The sequence below is a fragment of the Macrobrachium nipponense genome, chromosome 37 (genome assembly GCF_015104395.2).
Source record: "Macrobrachium nipponense isolate FS-2020 chromosome 37, ASM1510439v2, whole genome shotgun sequence".
NCBI lineage: Eukaryota > Metazoa > Arthropoda > Malacostraca > Decapoda > Palaemonidae > Macrobrachium > Macrobrachium nipponense.
In genome coordinates, this window is record NC_061097.1 from 21244948 (window position 1) to 21265263 (window position 20316).

At 38.1% G+C, this 20316-nt stretch overlaps 2 protein-coding genes across 3 annotated transcripts in view; one reads left to right on the top strand and one right to left on the bottom strand.

Moving 5' to 3' along the window:
* The window catches only part of LOC135209070 (beta-galactosidase-1-like protein 2), a 73414-nt gene that overhangs the window by 22781 nt on the left and 30317 nt on the right, over positions 1-20316 (top strand). The gene's annotated exons all lie outside the window — the stretch shown is intronic.
* LOC135209069 (beta-galactosidase-1-like protein 2) overlaps positions 1-20316 on the bottom strand; it is a 54571-nt gene that overhangs the window by 13644 nt on the left and 20611 nt on the right. For both annotated transcript variants that reach the window (XM_064241651.1, XM_064241650.1), the window contains exons 2-4: positions 11663-11873; positions 9374-9579; positions 1416-1601 (exon numbers count right to left, since the gene is read on the bottom strand). In XM_064241651.1, the coding sequence (XP_064097721.1) occupies positions 1416-1601; positions 9374-9579; positions 11663-11728 (458 nt within the window). In that variant the 5' untranslated portion in view covers positions 11729-11873. The remainder of the gene's footprint in view (positions 1-1415; positions 1602-9373; positions 9580-11662; positions 11874-20316) is intronic.

Genomic DNA, 20316 nt, shown 5'->3' on the forward strand with positions numbered 1-20316 from the left:
TTTTTAACCAGTTATTATGTATATGCTTTGTAATGCTATTCAAATATGTTATTGTCCTTTTAACTCGTTACTATCCTTTTGAGGTTGCCGCGCCCTTCAAATAAGTAAACATTTTCTATTATAAAGATAAGTTCTCTTTATATACTGGTTATTGGGGTATTTTCATGATATATTTTCAATTAACTCCATATCTAGAAAGTCCAGGAATCAAAACCACACATTTGTTCACCATTCTTGTAGATTAAAGATTTAGAGAGAAATAGAAAATAACAATAACTTTGTATTTGATGAAGCTTTGAAGACAAAAAATATCTAAATACTATAGGTTAGGATTCGTCCCAACTGAAACGAGCCAGATGAGTAACAACAGATTAAATTCAAGTAGATCGAGTAGATGCTGTAAATCTGACAGCCAGTTTGAATAGACGAAATTTGTTGTACATTCTGATAATTATAATGGCACGAGACCCTTAATACAGATATTTTTTGCCCTCAGTATATTTGGCATTAACTGTAGTTATAACCGTCTTGTGATTTGCTTAAACTACACTTTATGAATATTTTCAATCTCATTAAGAAAAATATTCAATCTGCAATTCTGCGCCAAGTTCTTAATATAATATCCAATTGTCTTAAAGTGTGTTTATTATAATCCATCTATTCTATTGATGCTAGGTAAATAATTATTTCCTAATATCTTATTCTTGTGTTCTTTTACACATATGGTAATAATACATTATAGGGTATACTCCATATAAAATTTTGCTTATTTCGAAAAACTGAAATATAAGGAAATGGCTGAAAAACTTTGGTCCTGAAATCGTCGATTTTCTGAGGAAAAGAACTTTTAGAATATTAGTTCATAACAGATAAACATTTGAATAACAATACAGAATTCTGGATCCTTACAGAAATATGCTTCAGAAAACCACACGAGAAGGGTCTTTTTGTCTCCGGCATTTGCCTTTATTATTATTATTATTATTATTACTATTTCAGTAGATGAAGCCTATTCAAATGTAACAAGCACAAAGAGACCATTGACTTGAAATTCAAGCTTCCAAAGAAATAATAAATACTACAAGAATAACAATCAAATAATTATAAATCCAATCAAAGTTAGCAATATCTTAAGAACAATAAGTTATTATGATACAGGATTTTTATTAGTCACTGATTACTGAATATAATTTCGTGTAGCATTTTTACAATTTTCAGCAAGCCCCGAGTTGAACTTCTAAACATATGGACGTTTAAAATATACTGATCTTTCTGTTTTGTTCCAATTAATGAGCACAAAATTACACCTATAGAAGATGAATATTCTCTTTTGCTCGAAAGATACATTCCTCTTACTTTTGAACAAACCACTTTTAGTAACTACAGCTTATAAGTATTCATTCTCTCTCTCTCACCTGGGCAGTCCTCCGTATTCCCACTCGGAGCAGATATAAGGCCCAGGTCTGAAAAGGACGAAGAGATCTTCTTCCTGAGCCATCTGGAGGAATGAGCGCAAGTCCAGGAATGCCGACATGTCCTCGTCTAGGTCTCCGAAGTCGAACACTCCTCGCCTGGGCTCGTGGAGGTTCCAGGGTACGTAACTGGAATAATAATAATAATAATAATAATAATAAGAACCAGATATGTTCAAAGAACGATTGACGGAAATAACATCACTCCCATATGTAGGAAGTGCAATACGAAAAATGAAACCATAAACTACATAGCAAGTGAATGCCCGGCACTTGCACAGAACCAGTACAAAAAGAGGCATGATTCTGTGGCAAAAGCCCTCCACTGGAGCCTGTGCAAGAAACATCAGCTACCTTGCAGTAATAAGTTGTACGAGCACCAACCTGAAGGAGTGACAGAAAACGATCAGGCAAAGATCCTCTGGGACTATGGTATCAGAACGGATAGGGTGATACGTGCAAACAGACCAGACGTGACGTTGATTGACAAAATCAAGAAGAAAGTATCACTCATTGATGTCGCAATACCATGGGACACCAGAGTTGAAGAGAAAAAGAGGGAAAAAATGGATAAGTATCAAGATCTGAAAATAGAAATAAGAAGGATATGGGATATGCCAGTGGAAATCGTACCCATAATCATAGGAGCACTAGGCACGATCCCAAGATCCCTGAAAAGGAATCTAGAAAAACTAGAGGCTGAAGTAGCTCCAGGACTCATGCAGAAGAGTGTGATCCTAGAAACGGCACACATAGTAAGAAAAGTGATGGACTCCTAAGGAGGCAGGATGCAACCCGGAACCCCACACTATAAATACCACCCAGTCGAATTGGAGGACTGTGATAGAGCAAAAAAAAAAATTAAAATAAAATAAAAAAAATAATAATAATAATAATAATAATAATAATAATAATAATAATAATAATAATAATAATAATAATATTTCGGAAGGAGACCCTCTCGTAGACATGTTTTGTTAAAAATGACAGCTGCTTCAGCACTATTAATCTTGTAAAGAGTCTTCTCTATCTTTCTGATGACGGCTTTCTCGTTGTTGCTTAGACTGGCGAGCAACGCACCAAAGGGCATGGTAAAATTCGGTTGAGTCATTTGATTTATTATTACTTATACAATTCTCTCTCTCTCTCTCTCTCTCTCTCTAACACGACGTTTCCTCCTGATCGACAGGACATTATCAAGAGATAACTGCTGAGGGACTGAATTCCAGTGGCGAGTCCATCTCCTTTTATCGTGGTGTTGCGAGTTCTTGAGTACGGTCAGAGCACCTCTCCGGCAGGTCGAGTTTTCATTGGTTCCCGGGAAGGTGATTCATACGGCGGGCGTTGACGAGTCTTGCAGACCTTCTCAAGTGGGGGGTATCTCCCTTTGATGCGTTGCTCGCCAGTCTAAGCAACAACGAGAAAGCCGTCATCAGAAAGATAGAGAAGACTCTTTACAAGATTAATAGTGCTGAAGCAGCTGTCATTTTTAACAAAATAATAATAATAATAATAATAATAATAATAATAATTATTATTATTATTATTATCAGAAAGACAAGAGTAAGGGAAATATAGCCGGTAACTACAGGCCTATCACCAGCATACCAATAATGTGGAAGTTACTAACAGGTATCATCAGTGAAAGGCTATAAAACTACCTAGAGGATACAAACACCATCCCCCACCATCAGAAAGGCTGCAGAAGGAAGTGTAAGGGCACAAAAGACCAGCTCCTGATAGACAAATTGGTAATGAAGAACAGTAGGAGAAGGAAAACCAACCTAAGAATGGCATGGATTGACTATAAGAAAGCCTTCGACATGATACCACACACATGGTTAATAGAATGCCTGAAAATATATGGGGCAGAGGAAAACACCATCAGCTTCCTCAAAAATACAATGAGCAACTGAAATACAATACTTATGGAATAAGACTAGCAAAGGTTAATATCAGGAGAGGGATCTTCCAAGGCGACTCACTGTCCCCACTACTCTTTGTATTGGGCATGATTCCCATGACAAAAGTACTGCAGAAGATGGATGCTGGGCACCAACTCAAGAAAAAGCAACAGAATTAACCATCTCATGTTCATGGACGACATCAAGTTGTATGGTAAAAGCATCAAGGAAATAGATACCCTAATCAAGACTGTAAGGACTGTATCTGAGGACATCAGGATGGAGTTTGGAATGGAAAAAGTGCCTTAGCCAACATGCAAAAGGGCAAAGTAACAAGGACTGAAGGGATAAAGCTACCAGATGGGAGCAACATCAAACACATAGATGAGACGGGATACTAATCCTTGGGAATAACGGAAGGAGGGGATATAAAACACCAAGAGATGAAGGACACTATCAGGAAAGAATATATGCAGAGACTCAAGGCGATACTCAAGTCAAAACTCAACGCCGGAAATATGCTAAAAGCCATAAATACATGGGCAGTGCCAGTAATCAGATACAGCAAAGGATTATTGGAATGAACAAAGGCAGAACTCCGCAGCATAGACCAGAAAACTAGGAAACATATGACAATACAAAAAGCACTACACCCAAGAGCAAATACCGACAGACTATACATAACACGAAAAGAAGGAGGGAGAGGACTACTAAGCATAGAGGACTGCATCAACATCGAGAACAGAACACTAGGGCAATATCTGAAAACCAGTGAAGAGAGTGGCTCAAGAGTGCATGGGAAGAAGGACTGATAAAAGTAGACGAAGATCCAGAAATATACAGACAGGAGAATGACACACAGAACAGAGAAATGGCACAACAAACCTATGCACGGACAATACTTAAGACATACTAAAGAACTAGCCAGCGATGAAACAAGGCAATGGCTACAGAGGGGAGAGATCAAGAAGGAAACTGAAGGAATGATAACAGCGGCACAAGATCAGGCCCTATGAACCAGATATGTTCAAAGAACGATAGATGGAAATAACATCTCTCCCATATGTAGGAAGTGCAGTACGAAATATGAGACCATAAACCACATAGCAAGCGAATGTCCGGCACTTGCACAGAACCAGTACAAAAAGAGGCATGATTCAGTGGCAAAAGCCCTCTAATGGAGCCTTTGCAAGAAACACCAGCTACCTTGCAGTAATAAGTGGTACGAGCACCAACCTGAAGGAGTGATAGAAAACGATCAGGCAAAGATCCTCTGGGACTATGGTATCAGGACAGATAGGGTGATACGTGCAAATAGACCAGACGTGACGTTGATTGACAAAGCAATACCATGGGACACCAGAGTTAAGAGTAAGAAAGGGAAAAAATGGATAAGTATCAAGACCTGAAAATAGAAATACGAGTAAGGATATGGAATATGCCAGTGGAAATTGAACCCATAATCATAGGCACGATCCCAAAATCCCTGAAAAGGAATCTGGAAAAACTAGAGGCTGAAGTAGCTCCAGGACTCGTGCAAAAGAGTGTGATCCTAGAAACGGCGCACATAGTAAGAAAAGTGGGACTCCTAAGGAGGCAGGATGCAACCCGGAAACCCACACTATAAATAAATACCACCCAGTCGAATTGGAGGACTGTGATAAACCCCCCAAAAACTAATATAATAATAATAATTATTATTATTATTATTATCATTATTATTATTATTAGTCGCACTTCTTGAAGAATTTGTTCCCACATATAAGGGGCAACTGCAGCAGGGTAAGGTTCAAGAAATTGGATAGTTCAGTGGAAAATAAAAAGCATGAAGCAAAGCTGTATGTTTAATATATTTTTGTGAAAGTTCACTTGACAAAAATGGTGATTGTCTACCACAATGAAATTTAATGTATTGTACTTTTCTAATTGTACTTTGGTGACATTTTTTTGGTGGCCAATCATCTCCCTGTATAATGTTTCTATTTGTCTTGTCCCTGTTTCCAAGCAGTTGGCCTTGATCCTGTGTAAACCTCTTAAATGTTAACCCTGTTTTTTGATAGGTTTACTAATTCTTCAGCTGTGCTGGATTCCAGGAAGTACATATTTTCCTTTATAATCCCTATCTGTCATTTATACGAGTTTTCTTCGTGTACTTATTTTCATATTTATATCTGTCTGTTTAGTAAAGGACGATTAGTCGTAAGGCCTCACTGACGTACTCATTTATTTCACTTTCCTTCTTAAATTTCATCTTCATGATTCAATTATACATACATACATACACACACACACAAACACACACACACACACACATATATATATATATATATATATATATATATATATATATATATATATACACATACATACATACATTCATACATACATACATAATACCTTTTCGTTGTTAGGTAAGTTATGGTTGAGAGACTGTCAAGTCTATTTTCAAAACTTCCCAAAGGTTGAAACCATAACGTACCACGATTCTAAAGACAGGGTATCGTAAATACTAAGAGGGAGATATATAATTACTTAAATGGAAACATAGTATTCGAGATAAGAAATCAATTTGGATTTAATTTCCGAGAGAATGAAGCAATAAATACTACATTACAAAAGAACGAAAGTCTGAATGATTTCTAGGACGTAAAAACAACAGGATCCCCGCAATACGATAAGAAAAAGAATGACCTAAAGACGTACTATATAAGTAAATTTCTGGCAGACCTTATCAAAGTAAAAAAAAAATAATAAACCAAATAATTCAAATTACTTTTAGGAAAAGTTTTCTGTGATTTCCAAGAGGTCCGTCATCGTTTCTCAATGTCGCTTCCAAGAGAGGTTTGTCATTGTTACTTAATTTCGCTTCAGATAAGTTTTAAAGTATTTTTGTGCTTAATGAAAACGAGCAAACATTTCTTCTGAACAAGCCTGAATAAAATATCGACTTGCAAATAAACAGCAAAGGTAAAAAGGATATATATAAAAGAGAAAAGAGAGTGGAATAACAGGCAAAGGGGGTTAAATCAACAATACGAATAAATGCCTACAATAAGGGAAAACTCAGTCAATGTGCTTTAAAGTAATTTGACAGCTTTTTTTGAAATTTTGAGCATCGACGACATCAACAATAATGATAAAAATACACTTTTCTGTTGATAATAAAATCACAAGGACACCCTGATGATGATAACAGGAGGTATCGTAAGCTAAGAGCAACATTGTGCATTATTGCTCATATATAAAAATGTGTATATAACAAGAAAAAAATAGATGCACAAATTGAGTTTAATGGAGATATTCCCTAATGAATTATAATAATAAATGTATATATCTACCAAGGTTCCTCAATTCTATTTATTCGTTTTGAGATCCAATAAAACACACACAAACGCAATATAGGGGACACATAACATAGGTGCAAATTCGGTTGTGGATGTAACATAAACAACAAAATATCGCATATATTTCCCCACTACTCGTTAGGAATATTCACGTCGATTCATTCTATCGGACAATTTCTGCACCTAATCTTCCTTAAACAGACTAAGCCACAGCACATTGGGGGGGATTTCGTAAACAAACACCTAATCTGTCGGGGATTATTCTTTAATGAGTACGTTCGTCATGCTGTCGGAGTATGGAGCATCGAACTGTAATCATTTCTGGCTATTCCAAAGTCTAACTCATTACTGACCCCAATAAAGAAAAGCACTCATTTAGAACCCCTTTCACAATATTTTGAATTTACCAAGTAGTTTTACAAGGAAATTACTGATCAGCGGTCATTCTGAATTACTAATTAGCGGCCATTCAGAAGTAATCACTGATTTGCTGTCCTTTCAATAAACAACACAGAAAATTCATTTTGATCCCTGAAAAAAAATCTAGTTATTCCCCAAAGAAATTCATTGGTTTTGGGAACTTCCCAATAAGGCTTTAATTCGGAATCAATTAGTGTATGAAATTTGGGCCGGGGGTGGATACCATTCAGAGTAGAGGTATTAATTCGGGGGTCTTGCTAAGAAAGCATCTATTCTCGTGCCTTCCAAACAATACATTCATTCTGGAGCCTTCCTAACAAACTATTCATTCTTGGGTCTCCCCAACAAAGTATTTATTCCAAAGAAGTTTTTCATTTGCTGGCCTCCCAATAAAGGCCTCTATTTCTGGGCCCTCCAAAGAAGGATTTTCATTTCTTAACCTTCCCGAGGAAAGCTTTCTTCTTGACCTTCCAGAGGATGGTTTTATTTCTGGATATCCCAGATAAAGGATTCCAATTCTTGACAAAGAAAGGTTTATAAACCTTGACTCTACAAAGAAAACTTTCCATTTCTGATCCTTCGAATATGGGATATGATTATTTTGAGCACGTTCGAAAACGAGACAAAAACTCAAAATCACCTACCAGTCCTATATCAGTTAAAAATCACTCTCCACTGTTTTTTCTGTCTTCAGGGCAATCCAGTCCTTCTAGCACCTAATTATTCTGAATTTTAACCTTTACAGTGAGGATGCTATCCCTCGATATATACCATCACTGATAGTCACGGAAGCTCGCACCTCAGTGAGTGAATTTTAGTTTTTGTCTCACATCCAAGAACTGACCAGACGCAGTGTTCTTTAATTTCACTGTGAAAATACAAGCGAACTTGCAACATACATACTGTCTGAACATTGATTTTCTCAGCTCAACTAACAGTAATATCTTGATAATGTGACCACTCTATAATTTTCTAAATAGAAAATACTAACTTCTTTCCATTGTTCTTCATAAATCAGATCCGTGTGTTATTGAATTACATAGGATACGATACAGGAGTGAATCTACATCTATCTATCTATTTATATATCTATCTATCTATCTCCTATCTATCTATTATAATATATATATTATATAAGATATATATATATATATATAGATATATATATATATAATATAAGTTGAGAGATAGAGAAAAAAAATATGTATACATTGTATACAAATATGCATGTATATATATATATATAATATATATATATATATGTTATATATATATTAATTTATATATATGTTACTGACTATATTACGTTGTGTGCTCGCGCGCGCAAAGCGTCATCTGCATACATACGTAATACAATATTAGGTAACATACAATTATATATCGTGGTATCGTCCCCAGTAATTTTATATGTATTTGGTACGATAAACAGCACTTAGTAAATAGGGACACAAACACAGCATCACTGTGCGGAACATAACGCTCAATTCTGTCAACACTGCCGCGTTTACCTCAAACTAATTGCTGAGAGAGAAGGAATGCGGAGAAATTGTGTAGAGAAGGAATAAGGAAAAGAAAGACACAGAGAAGGAAAAAACGAGATAGAAAGGATGATTAGCTAAACAAGTATCTTGCTCAGCAAACTTCTCGTATTTAACTAATAACTCTCTCTCTCTCTCTCTCTCTTAGCAAACAACATTTAACTGGATATTCAAGATTAGATCATCAGCATTATTTGCTGTTCAACAGATACTTTGGTGAAAGTACAAAGATCAGGCAAATTATATAATAATAATAATTATAATAATATATTTCAGCTTATACCGATAAACTATGATATCATAGTAATCAAAGTCATTTTCTCTCTCTCTCTCTCTCTCGTTTTCTTATATCGATCTTTCGTCTGGAGCTGCCAGAAATCCTCTAGGCTAGGAAGCTGAGGGTGGACTGCTTCTGGAGTGGTGTCCGTCCTCCTTATAATATCATGATAATAATAATCTTCCCTCAGCCTAAACCCAAAACTTTATGAAAATCAGTTCTGTTGCCATGTAATCTTTCTAAAACAAACACAAATCTCATAGCAATAAATCAAGTTTGCTGGAGATAATAAAGAAAAATGCTGAGCATATTCTACCCAAGAGAAACAATTTCAGATCACCGTCATTAGATACGAAAGGAAGTCTCCCAGTAACTCACAACAGAGGGAAAATTTACTTCAGAGGGAAAATGGACTCACGTCTGAACAGCATTCAGTCCAGCAGCCCTGAACTTCTTGAGAGTGTCCCGCCAGTAGTCCGGATGAACCCGGAAGTAGTGGAGTGAACCGGAAAAGATGGTGAGGTCTTTGTCGTTGAGGGTGAAGGTGTCACCCTTAGCTACCAGTCCGGCCTTGATGGTGCCCTCGGGCACGTAGTAGTCGTAGTAACCGAGGCCGTGACATGACTGCAAAAGGAAACATAATGTATAGAAAATTACCCAGATCAGAATCGTTAAGTTTTTAGTGTATTATGTAATGGACAGTTTACGCTTGTTAAATGAACATATCTCCATATTTAGTAATAGGTTCAACTGAATTTCCAGCATACAAATACAGTGATCACATCCAAATAAAAACAATATAATGAATTTCAGAATGTTCATGCATATTGAAGAGGTCGTAAATGCAAGCAATCAAGCAACTTATTTGATTGTTGGACCTTTTCATATAAAAAGTAGTGCAGTTAGGTCAGGTTAGGCTAGGGAATGGAACTGACCATGGTGCTCTCATGGGACGTAGCACTGAAAGAGAACCTAATGCTAAGGGCATTCTTAAAAGCAATGCTAAACAATGTATAAGACTGCTTTTATATCAAGAATGTAAAGAACTAAGCGAGGGCAGACTTGAACTTATGCATTCGAGTTATGGGAACTGGTAAATATAGTTTGTGATAATGGATGGTGTCTAGAAAAGAAGCGTATTCATGAAAGCAATGAAACCAAAATACCTCGCTTGTTTGAATAGCCTGGTTGGCCAAAGGACGAAATTAATCAAAATACTTTGAAATTTCATGCTCATATCCTGTCACAAATGAATATTGCAATTTAATAGAGAAATTCTCAAAATCAATGGTGGGATGAAACATTATATACATATAATGTTTCATCCGTTACATGTTTTTCTCTTGATAAATGACGCAATGCATCTGACATTTATACAACCAATGCAATAGATCTTCAATTACAATCGTAATATATAGTTGGTTCACCGCCTCCTGTCTCTCTCTCTTGGTAGTAAATCATCTTTTTTTATCATTATCATTCATATAATATATACATACGTACAACAAAAAGTCTTTACAATTAAAAATACTAGCTTTTAATATAGCAGTATACCTCTACACTTGTAAACCTAGGTACCTCAATAACCGAACACAAACACACACACACACACACACACACACACACACACACACATACATATATATATATATATATATATATATATATATATATATATATATATATATATATATGTATCGGTGGTATTACAGATGACATATAGTATATACACACACACACACACACACTATATATATATATATATATATATATATATATATATATATATATATATATATCAGTTAATATACATGTAGGTGTGTGTGTGTGTGTGTGTGTGTGGGTTTGCACATACACGCATCCATCTCTACATCTCGAAGTTTTCTTTTCTTTTCATTTCGAGCTCTCTGCTCTTGAGCTGAAGGAAGGTCAGTTCTGGCGAGCAGGACATTCAACAATTTTCCAAACACAGACGAAACCCAATATTCAGTTATGAAGCCAATACATTTTTTTAATCCCGCATTTGGATGTCTGCCTTTTTCTCTGCTGGGCTCCCGGTCTAGTCGGCTTACTTACATATACATACACTGAAACTGATATCCTTTTCTTGAGGGGTTAAGCGAGCTTTAAGTTATCATATAGATACAGTCTTCTGGATACCTATTAAATATCGAATGACCACAAGCGAATTTAAGATTATTTCAGTGAATGCAAAAAGAGAATGAAAAGTCTTGGCGTCGCAGGATAAATTATTCAGAAATTTTACGAATAAACTTGTTGCTGTTCTGAGGAAGGAAGTTCGTAAAAATAATTAAGAAAGAAAACTGCTGTTTGTTAATAAATAAGCAACACAGCCATTGAGTACTGACGTCCAAACGGTTATACAGAAAAGCCTTAAATTAACATGCACTTGCAGGAATATTTGTCGACTGGAATCCAGTATTCCAGAAGTGAATTAGGAGCATCCAGGTGAGAAACAGAATTCAATCACGGGTCTAAGACAGAAAAACGAGGATAGATTATTTTTTTTTAAATAGATCAGTATTCCTTGAAAAGTATACCATCAAAACTCCAAACTGGAAAGTCTCGACGAGGTAATCCTCATCTATTAGCAGAAAACCATTCCTATTATATTCTTTTTCCTCCCATTCCTGTCATCCTTCTCACAATTGCTTATTAAACGCAAGAAGTTATGTTTGTCACTCACCTTCCAACCCAAGATGCAAACGAAGAGTCGAAAGAGCCAAGATGTCATGTTTGCTTCTCCGACCATCCAGGGAAACAAGTCTTCTCTCGGATGAACCCAGTAGACTAAACGAGATGTCCAGGGAACTTCATTTTCCCAGGGTTATATTTCGATCGATGATTGCGATAATTTCTTGTGGCATGAACGTGATATCATTCGACCACTCCTGCAACTGAAAGATAAAAGGGAGATATCAATAACATGCAGAGAAAGAAAGAGACGATGACGTAGAATGGTAAAGTGCAGAATTATGAAAACAATCTACAGTAATAAAAAATTTTTATCATAGCTGAGTGGTTTTAAATGCTTACAAGACCCAAGACAATTTTATTCTAGTGACGTTTTTATTTTTCTACAATAATTCTCAGGCTTCTGAGAAAAAAGTTATAAAAAAGTCATAAATCTGGCTGAGAAACAATTAAATTCAATAATTATTATCACCGTCTTCACTACTTCTAAGATCTTGCTACCAGAACGATTCTGGGGTTGAGTATTTGAAGGTCCTAAAACCAATTCAAAGTACATCTTGGTTCTGATTTACGCAGGAATTGAACATAACTGCTCTGAGGTACAAAGAACAGAAGAATTGGTTAATTAAATATGTGCAAGACCCACAGGTATATTCTCAAAAGGCGCAACCACACGTATGAGCAGTTACAGGCGCTTCATGCAGTCAGGCAATAGTAATTCTCGTGAACCTTTAAACAAATAATAAACAATGAAACTAGGAATTGCTCTCTAATTATTAACAAGAAGGGCCTTATTTCGTTGTTCATATAACAACTGATTTAAAACACATGGTAATGGTCGCTGTGACTCGACGGCTGATATAGCATACGATTTCCAACTGTAAACATTTGCTAAGAGGCTGAGGTCATCTTAGGTCTCGTAGTCACGTGGGAAGGTTGTGAATATGACCTCTGAGTCAGTCATCAAAAGGCTGATACACAGAGATGAGTCCACTCACACAAGGATTTAGTAAGGATAAATATGTCTCTACATGTTTATACAAGCGAATTTTACTTGACTTTACTGATAGAGCGATAGTCCGAACGCAAGTGTAAAAGTAATGTGTTCGAGACATATATATATATATATATATATATATATATATATATATATATATATATATATATATATATATATATATACATATACATATACATACATATATATATATATATACACACACATAATAACACACAGATATAATATTATATATATATATATATATATATATATATATATATATATATATTATATATATATATATATATATGACGACGCCTGACTATCTTCCGTGGTCAGCCATCAAGGTAAATTAACCAGACTCAATGCTGCTGCTTCGCTCCACTGACTGAGCGACCAGTGGTATAGGGAATATCTGAAACCAAATTGTTTATCTACTCTACAGATTTAGTGAATTGCGTCATCAATAGCGCACAGTTTCACAAGCACGGTTGAGCTACGATACTGTAGTTATAAACATAAATGTCCTGTCACATCTGTAGAGTATGAACGTGGGAGTTAAAACCTAATCCAAAAAGACTAATGTTTCTTAAAGGAAGTATAACTGACCTAAGATAACTCAAACACCACGTCAAAAAGAGGCACTGCGACTGACAGAAGGGCTCAGGAGCATGATGTAAGCGTCAGTTGGGACGGATGAGGTCATCCAACGCTGAAAACAATGTTGAATAATTGTTGGGAGAGGCAGGAAAGTAGGATGGAAAAAATTTGAACGAAGGTATAGTAAGAGGAATGCAAGGGGTTGCAGCTTTGGGTCGAAGGGAAGCTGCAAAGAACCTTGAGTAATTGTATTGCCTTCAGTGCACCGCGTGAGGTACAAACGGCCAACGAAGAATTGGCGTAGTTTCTTAATTCATTGTTCGTTATGGAAATATTGCCATATGCAGGTGCAAAATTATTTACTTAACAATAAATAACATTTCCTCTCAAAGGTGCTATACTTGAAATAAATTACATTAGAATAGAGTAGACTTATTTAACATATTGAAGATGATTATTTTGCAAAGTAAGGAAAATATATACCAATGGGTCCACGATTTCTAATTTTATTCTCAACTCTAGCTTAGTGACAGCATTCCGAAGCATTTTGAAGTTGGCTTTGCTGCCACTCGAGTCTTGACTCATCGTATCGTACTGCACTGGGGTGTTGTCATTTCGTCCCCTACAGCCAATAAACAATACATCAAGGCGTTAACATTCTTTGAAAACGATGTTTAATTAAACTAATTTTGTCCTTTGTTCAATAAAATAATTTGCATGACACATTTAGTGGGCCTAAATTGGACTTCTGATTTTCACACAGGATTAGCCTAGATCTATTTTCAGCAGTATACTCTTTCGGATACGTAATATACATATCTAAATCTACCAATATAATATATATATAATATATATATATATATATCTATATATATATATATATAATATAATATATATATACATATATATATATATATATATATATATATATATATATATATATATATATATATATATATATATATATATATATATATATATATATCTGCTTTATTTGATTATTCCCGTTATTCTTGTTTTATTAGCCATGTTCGCCTTTCTTCTTATCCTTTTCATAATTGTTTAACATAATTAACTCAGACCTGGCTATTCACAGTCAAAAAGCAATCATAAAAAAATCTAACGAATATAATTCAGTCTTATTTTTTATCGAATTCCTTGCATATCATCCTCTTTAATTTGGACACGTTGGAAAGCTGTGGGAGTCAAAACTAACGAATACATTAAGAAAGGCTTACTTTCATTAAAGCTTTCTTAGGTTGATCTTTCTGTAGTTATTCATTTCTTCTAAATAGAAATTAATTCAAATTAGTTTCAAATGTATACCTAGACCTACTACCATAAGGATAGCTGAAAGCATAAGAAATATGAAAGGTGAAGTTCTCGTTTAAGTCTATTTCATATGTTTTTATCATTTTTTTTTTTTCAAGAAAAACCTACTGCTTTAGTCAAGGGTTGCTCTTTGACAGCTACAGGGTGTAACACGAGTATATGCACATATTTTGGGGAATGAAAGATAAAGTTTCTTTGAACAGAAAATATTTTATAAACGTGCATTTTAAGGCGTCCGTTGTCGGTGCGGGAAATTTTAAAATAACCGTTATCATTACTGAAGACTGGTTTACACCTATGCACTTTTGTGGTGCGGTCTGTTACGGCGTGGGATTGCAAGAAACCGCATGAAACCGCACTATAAACGCACCAAAAGCGCGCCACCTCGCCCGGATTTTAAATGATTTTAAATTTCTGCGCGGCGTCTGGTGGGTGGATGAAGTCGCACAAAACCGTATGTGGTGTGGTGCGGCCTCGCAACTAGAGGTAAGAACCCACATGGTTCCGTACCACACCGCACGTGGTGCGACGTCATACCACCCGTGAGGGAGTGTTACCGCATGATGTCACGGCGCTGTGCAGTGCCCTTGCAGTGCCGTCTTACAGGATTAATACATGTCACACACATGTTGCAGGGCGTGTGGCGTGCGTGCGGCGTGTTACGGCATCTCCCTAGGTCGACTGGATGGAAGGTTGGCGCACATTCTGGGGAGGATAAAAGGGGCCTGACTGACCACTGGGGCATCATTCTCGCTGTGACTGCCTGCTTGACCAGCCACTCTGTGACCCAGCCACTCTCGCCCAGCGACGCTCACCCAGCCACTCTCGCCTAGTGACGTTCACCCAGCGACGTTCACTCAGGGACGCTCACCCATACACGCTGACCCAGGGATGTCTACGCAGCGACGTTTACCCAGCGATGTTCACCCAGGGACGTTGACCCATGCGCGCTCACCCAGGGACGTCTATCCAGCGACATTTTCCCAGCGACGTTTTCCCAGCCACGTGATACGATGCCTTTACGGAAGACCACCCCCAGGCCTACTAAGCAGTCCCAGGACACACAGGACAGCCAGAACAGCCAGGACATCCAGCCTTCTCAACACTCGGAGACGTCTGAACACGAGGAAGAGCTGAATGTTGAGCCGACCATATCCATTGTGGAATCCCATGACATCGCAGACCCGAGTGGTATCCTCGTGCATCCAAAGAAACGATGCTGCCCCAGCAAGAAGGACATTCAAGACTACCCGTTCACGCCAGAAAACAGGAAGTCATCGTGGAATTCATCAAGGCCCACCCTACCTTGTACGACAAGCAGGACAGGCAATGGTCGAATCCCAGGAGGAAGGAGGAACTCTGGCGTGAACTGGCAGCGAGTTTCATCGACTGCAGCTTCCAGCAAGTTCGGAAGTTCTTCGAGGCTCACCGAACGGACTTCGGCAAGATTGAGAAGAGAGAATACAAGAGCAGGTCAGCTGCACGCAACAGGACACCACAGGAGGAGGAGGTGATGACCACGTGGGCATTCCTGGGAGGACACATCGCCCACGAACCCACAGTAGCCAGCAATCGGTTCTCGCCTCTATCGTTGCAAAGAACCGACGCAGACGATTCCTCTACCAACATGTCGGGCCTATCAGCTGCTTCAACCCAGCGGATGAGGCAGCTGAAGCAGAAGAGAGCAACAAACTTGCCAGACGACCGATGGCTATCCGCCTACATGTCAGTTATCTCTACAGAAGGTCTGCAGACTCAACTGACCCAGATTGTGACGAGCATTAACACACTGATGCCACAAGCTCAGGACAACACGCACCGTGACATCACTGTGTTCGTGCAGTACTTGATGCAGTGCTTGGAGTACGTGCATCGAAGTATCAGAAGCCGTTCTTCGAGCAAGTCATCAGGCTTTGTCATAGTTTGGAGGGTCCCAAGGAAGAGGATGTGACGACGAAAGAGGCCGTGGCTCGTAGGGGTTGTTCCCATTGGACGCCCCTGTGAATTGATAAAGAGACGCAGACGAAACCCGGAACTTAAACACCTTCTGTAGTGCAACCGGTTCGGGCATCAGCACACCAGTGGTTTGTGTCTCAATCCCAACCCGTGTTTTTTCTAATATCCGCACCTTCAACAGCAGCCTTAGCCGCAGCAGCAGGTATCTCATCATGGGTACACAACTCCGGTGCCATGGCTTGGCACGCTGTCATTCTTCCCCAGTGGACGTTCAACACCACCGAACTTCTCTCCTCGACCTTCCACTTCTTCGCTGTCGCCCTTGGTCAACAGTCTCTTGGCAGACTTGCGGCCCCCTACCCCTGGCACCAGTATATCGACACTAAAACCTTCTGCCGCAGAGGATCCACCCATCTACGACTTGACCATCTCCCCAGGTGATAAGGAGGACATTGACCCCGAATCAATTGAGTGAAATTGTAAATATTGTAAATAACATGTTATTTTTTTAAGAGTAAATTGTATTTTAGTTATTTTCTTAATATTCAATTATTTTTGTAACTTTTATAATTAATCATTTTTCTTTTTGTAATAAATATGTTGAAATAGTGACTTGCATTTACATTTTCCTTATTGATGCTTAATTTATATGTCATGACTATATATGATATGATTGGGTGAAATGAGATTGAATAAGAAAAAGCATGGCCATAAAGAATAATAACACGAAGAAGTATAACAGGAAATATAAACGAAATATATGTGAAATATGAAATGAATAGAACTCGGGAAATAACTTGAACTATAAAATGCAATTGAATAATGAAAGAGCATGGCCAGAAAGAATAATAACATGAAGAAATATAACAGGAAATCTTAACATGAAATATGATATATGATCTAAGAAATAGATACAACTCGGAAAATAACTTAAACTATAAAATGAAATGTAACATGAAATAAATATGGCCATCGAATGATATAATAACATACAAGGTAAGACCAATAATATCATATTGAGAACATGATCAAATGAACATGAACACATACAAATATGATAAAGACATATTGGCCTCAGTTGATAATATATGATATTTGCAGTTGAACATGTTATGGTAAAAACCAAGTCCCAATTCCAGTTTCTTACATTCAATGCTTTTTATATTCTTTTTCTTACATTCTATGCTTTTTATGTTCAGTTTCTTATATTCTATGGTTTTTATATTAATTTTCTTATATTCTATGCTTTTCATGTTTATTTTCTTATATTCTATGCTTTTCATGTTTACTTTCTTATATTCTATACTTTTCATGTTTATTTTCTGATATTCTATGTTTTTCATGTTTATTTTCTGACATTCTATGTTTTTCATGTTTATTTTCTGATATTCTGTTTTCATGTTTATTTTCTTACTTTCTATGCTTTTTATGTTCATTTTCTTATATTCTATGCTTTTCATGTTTGTTTAGTATAAGTATTTTTGTTATGTCCATCATTTGCTTCTCATTTGTCTCATTATTATGAATTATGTTATTATAACTTTCAGTTAATTATTTTCCAACATCATTTTTATATGCACCAATCATCATACCAATATTATCTATTGTATTATTGTTATTAGGACAATATCAAAGTATGGGAGTCTAAAACAATGAGAAATACATCATGATCTTGATTTACAATTATTTACAATTGTTTGGTTATGTTTTGTTACAGAGTTCTTTGGGTCCTCTACTCGTCAGTAGCTGGTCTTCCTCGAGGAAACACCATTTGCTCTTGCCATTCCACTGCGCCTGCATCCGATGAGTAGTACTGGGCCAGGTAATCTCTGATGGCCTTCGCTCGACGTGTGTAGTTTGGTCTCCTTCTTGCCATGAGTCATTCCATGAGGTTCAGCCAGCAAGTGGGTAGCGTTGCAGTGCCAGGCTGTGCATGACACATGCGCACAAAGTTATCTTCTTGCACACCTGTACATCCTGTTGCATTGTCATCCCGAAGACTCGCCATCTCATTCTGCAGTAGGCTGAATGCGTTTTCCACAACACGACGAGCACGAGATAATCTGTAGATGTAAATTCGTTCGGTGGGATCTTGTGATTGGTGGGAGTAGGGCTTCATCAACCACGGATTGAGAGCGAAGGCTTCGTCAGCAACTATGTGGAAGGGGATGGGTTCGTCGTCGTTGGGCAGATTTCTGTCTTGTGGGAGTCCTGCTCAGTTGTTTGTAATGGCCCTGGCTAGGTTGCACTTCTGCCAGGTTCCTCCATCCCCAGCACCTCCTTCTGCACTGACGTCGACGAACAGGAACTTGTACTTTGCATCGGAGAGGGCCATGAGGAGGATGCTGTGAAACTTCTTGTGATTGAAATACAGTGCTCCTCCACCTTTGGGTTTCTTGATCGCGACGTGCTTCCTATCCAGGGCTCCCACACAATTGAAGTAGTTCCATTCTTCTGGTGTCTTGGGGCACTTCATCACTTCTGGTTTGTATATGTCGATAATGGCTTGGCAGACTAATGGGATAAATCGACATATGGGACTCTTGGAGACTCTGAAGCTGTATTGCAGGCTTGTATAGTTGTTCCCACTTGCCAGGTGGCGGAGAGTGACTGCCAACTTGAGTCCCACCTCTTGTGCAAGCCGCATCTTTGTGTCCTTCTTCTTCAACAGGCGCGTCAGCCTTTTGACCATCTCCTCGAACATTTCAGGGTAGATGCGTAGAAAGTTCTTGTGTCCTTTGCGGTCCTCCTTGTTCAGTTCTTGTAGTAGCTGGTTGTAGTCCCCATGCAGTTGCTGCCGTGTCAGCCACTCCCGAGCCCAAATCCGCCCTGCCCTGCCGTCCTTTCTGCATGGCGCTGGTGGCTGTGGCACTCTAGTGCATCTTCTCAACCCATCGATGACCTGGACTGCACATAGACACAGGACAGCTACAAAAAATCTCTGGGTCTCCTGGCATGAGAGGCTGTTGAGGTCTATATTGCATGCTAGTTGGGCATGGAATGAAGGATGCGCTTGGCAGGCCTCTATATATGCCCAAGGTTCATATCTGGCACGGTGTCGCACAATGTGGCACAGTGCATGTGCAACAATCATGCAAATTTGCACGTCATGACTCGTGCAGATTTGCGTGCACTCCGCAACAACACAGCAACCCACCGCTACACGGAGTAACAAAGCCACAAGAGCGCGTGCCCTGGCATAGCAACAACAACCATAACACCAACTCCGCGCCAACTCCGTAACACTCTGCTAGACACCGCAGGAACACGCCGTGAGGTGCCTGTAACCCAACGCCCGGGTCCACACCACGCTGCCCAATAACGGTCATTTTTTCTCCCCACCGCATCAATTTTGTAACAGTTTCTTGCGGTCCCACGCCGTAACAGCCCGCTACACAAAAGTGCATAGGTGTAAACCTACCTTGATGCTTTCATGCGATGGAGTTCGCAGCGAGAAGTCAGATCGAGTCGCCTGAGATGTAGAAGAGAGCGGAGGTGGCGTATAGGAGTGATGGAGGGATTAGGCTGATGTTAATAAAGTATCTCCCAATAAAATGTATTCTTTAGGTTTTGAAGAAAAAAAATGCATGCATCATTGAAACTGTTTCCCTCCCTATCCGTGGTATTCACTGGCCACTGATAAAAGAACAAAACAAAAAGAGTAAGCCTAACTGAATCTTTCATCCATCAAAGATAAGTTTGCTTATTCATTAGACTTATTCATTAGACACCTATCAAAGATTTCAAGTGTAGATTTA